The sequence below is a fragment of the Phaethon lepturus genome, unplaced genomic scaffold (assembly GCF_000687285.1).
Source record: "Phaethon lepturus isolate BGI_N335 unplaced genomic scaffold, ASM68728v1 scaffold20572, whole genome shotgun sequence".
In the NCBI taxonomy this organism is placed as follows: Eukaryota; Metazoa; Chordata; class Aves; order Phaethontiformes; family Phaethontidae; genus Phaethon; species Phaethon lepturus.
The window spans coordinates 38,580-40,802 of NW_010522880.1; the positions used below are offsets into that span (position 1 = coordinate 38,580).

The 2,223-nt window shown below is 42.8% G+C and overlaps 1 protein-coding gene across 1 annotated transcript; it reads right to left on the minus strand.

The window, feature by feature from the left end:
* Nucleotides 1-227: 227 nt before the first annotated feature.
* Nucleotides 228-1,513, minus strand: ARL6IP5 (ADP-ribosylation factor-like 6 interacting protein 5; the record flags this gene model as incomplete). The annotated part of the gene is made up of 2 exons (XM_010281970.1): nt 228-963; nt 1,285-1,513. Coding segments are annotated over 2 exons (402 nt in total), but the record flags the coding sequence as incomplete, so codon positions are not given.
* Between the last annotated feature and the right edge of the window lie 710 nt (nt 1,514-2,223).

Consider the following 2,223-nt stretch of genomic DNA (forward strand, 5'->3'; position numbering starts at 1 on the left):
ACATATCTGAAAACTTTTTTCCTCCCATGCTTGGCCATAGTTTAGCTATGTTACATGAGGAAGTTCTGGCTCTCCTGCAGAGAAAAGCAGTTTCTGTGGATCAAGATTTCAGAGACACCAAAGGTGCGTTTTACTGCAACTGACACTGGAGGCACAGTGCCATATATATTCTTCATGCTTAGATCTATTTAGACTGTTTCCCGCTGCTAAAGGGGGAATGTGAGGAGAGGACAGGAACCCATATTCGTTACAAGTACTGCACCGTTTTACCACTTGCCAGGTAAGCTAGCAACGTGATCTCAATACTGACCACTCAAGTGAGGGATTTGAAGGATGTGAGACATACCTACTTTGGATACCTTCCAGCTCACTTTGAACATTGCCAGCCTGAAGGTGCTGCCCAGTGTAAACTGGCTAAACTGCCATCTTGTAGAACTGAGATGAAAGGGGTTTTACTCCTACTAATAGACAAGTTTGCTACAAGACAGTTTGAGAGACTGCATTCCATAGGTTTCCATCTCTTCCTGCTCTATCCCCCAGAAGAAGAGACAAGCACATTTAAGTTAGCATGTATTTGTGTAAACACCAGAACATTTTGATATACAATAGAAAAAAGTTGCTGCTCTTATGTTCTTCGAGGAGCCCTGAAGACCTTGGAATACCTGTATCCTGCAACTGTTGATCTGTACCACGTGCATTTACTGTTTTGTACACAAACTGAAAGCAAGCTTGAACAATAGTAAATAGCAACTACACTCTGCAACAGGTAAAAATGCCACATTGCAGCTGCTTACTCCTTCACTTTAGATATGTAGTCAGCCAGTTTGTTGATACTATCCTCTTGCTGTTCTAGAGCATCCAGTATGATGCCCATTGGGGTCTTCTTCAAGCCTATCCCTTCCATCTTGTTCTCCAGCTTGTTCTTTATGTTCCGGAGCCTCAGAGAAGCGTGGACAAACATCACTGCATGACAGAAACACACTGATTAATTGTTAATGACCAAGGAATGCACAGCTCTTGCAGCATTCACCTTAAGACACACTCCAACACCATGACATCACTGGAAGAAGATGAAGTCTCAATTACCACTTAAGGAACTGCAGGTATGCATTTAATAATAATGCTAAAGATGGTTTGTACTGCTTTGTGTGTCCCCTCCCCCCAATTTTGTTTTGGGATCATTTAGAGGTAGTAAAGGCAACAGCCAATTTAGACTCTGCAAACTTATTTGAGAAAGCTCAAGCCACATGCCCCTAGACTCCAGAGAAGAGGAAAAATACTTACAGAGGAGAGGAAGTGTGATTCCAAACATGAACACCATGACATCTCCCAGATAGGAGATCAAGAAGTAGCTAGACAGCATGATGACCACTACAAATGTGGTAGGGTACTGCTTCTTCAGCCTGCGGAGTATATCCCTGTTGTGCGCTACCCACACAAACCCCATGAACACCAGCACCACCACAGTACCACCAATAAGCATATTCAGGGGACTCAGAAATCTGGAGAGAAGAAAAAGAAAGAAAAGAGAAAGTGTTCGATTTCAGAGCTTTCATGACTTTTGTCCATGTAGCAAACATTTAGCTCACTGGTAACTTGTTATGAGGGAGATAAGGCATTAAGAAGTCAGTTGTTGATGTCAAGACCTTTATCAACCTCTGATTTTGAGGCAGAAGCTAAATAAAGCAACAAGTGCAACTGAACAAGCAACCCTTAGCAGTAAATTTAGACAGTCTTTGTCTTTATGTTTTCTTCCTGAGCATAGCTCAGGATAATGAGAGTTTCTGCAGCACCTCATGATAGAAGCGCTTACCAGCAGGACCCCTCCCAGCTATGCAAGCAACACATTCACTTGATATCAGACCCAGAATTAGCAAATCCCAAGAGCAGACGCAGCCAACAACCAGCTGCCCAAGGGACTGATCTTTTCCCCTACACATGACCAAAACCGGGCTCAGTCCAGCCCTTCAGATGAGCTAGCTTTTTGTATTATCTTGTCTAAGCTTGCAAAATGGGAAAGGTAGGGGAAAGTCAAGTAAAGGAAGTTATTTCACTATTTCTTATTTCCGAATAAACCTTCTTATTGGTTTACACCCAAACAAAATGATTTCATGAACCTGCAGAAGGAGCTTATCACCATCAGCACAACAGATGGAAGCCTAGTACCAAGCATGCATGCTTGAGAGTCAGAAGGAACTGGGGTATGGGATAATTCTTGCACGA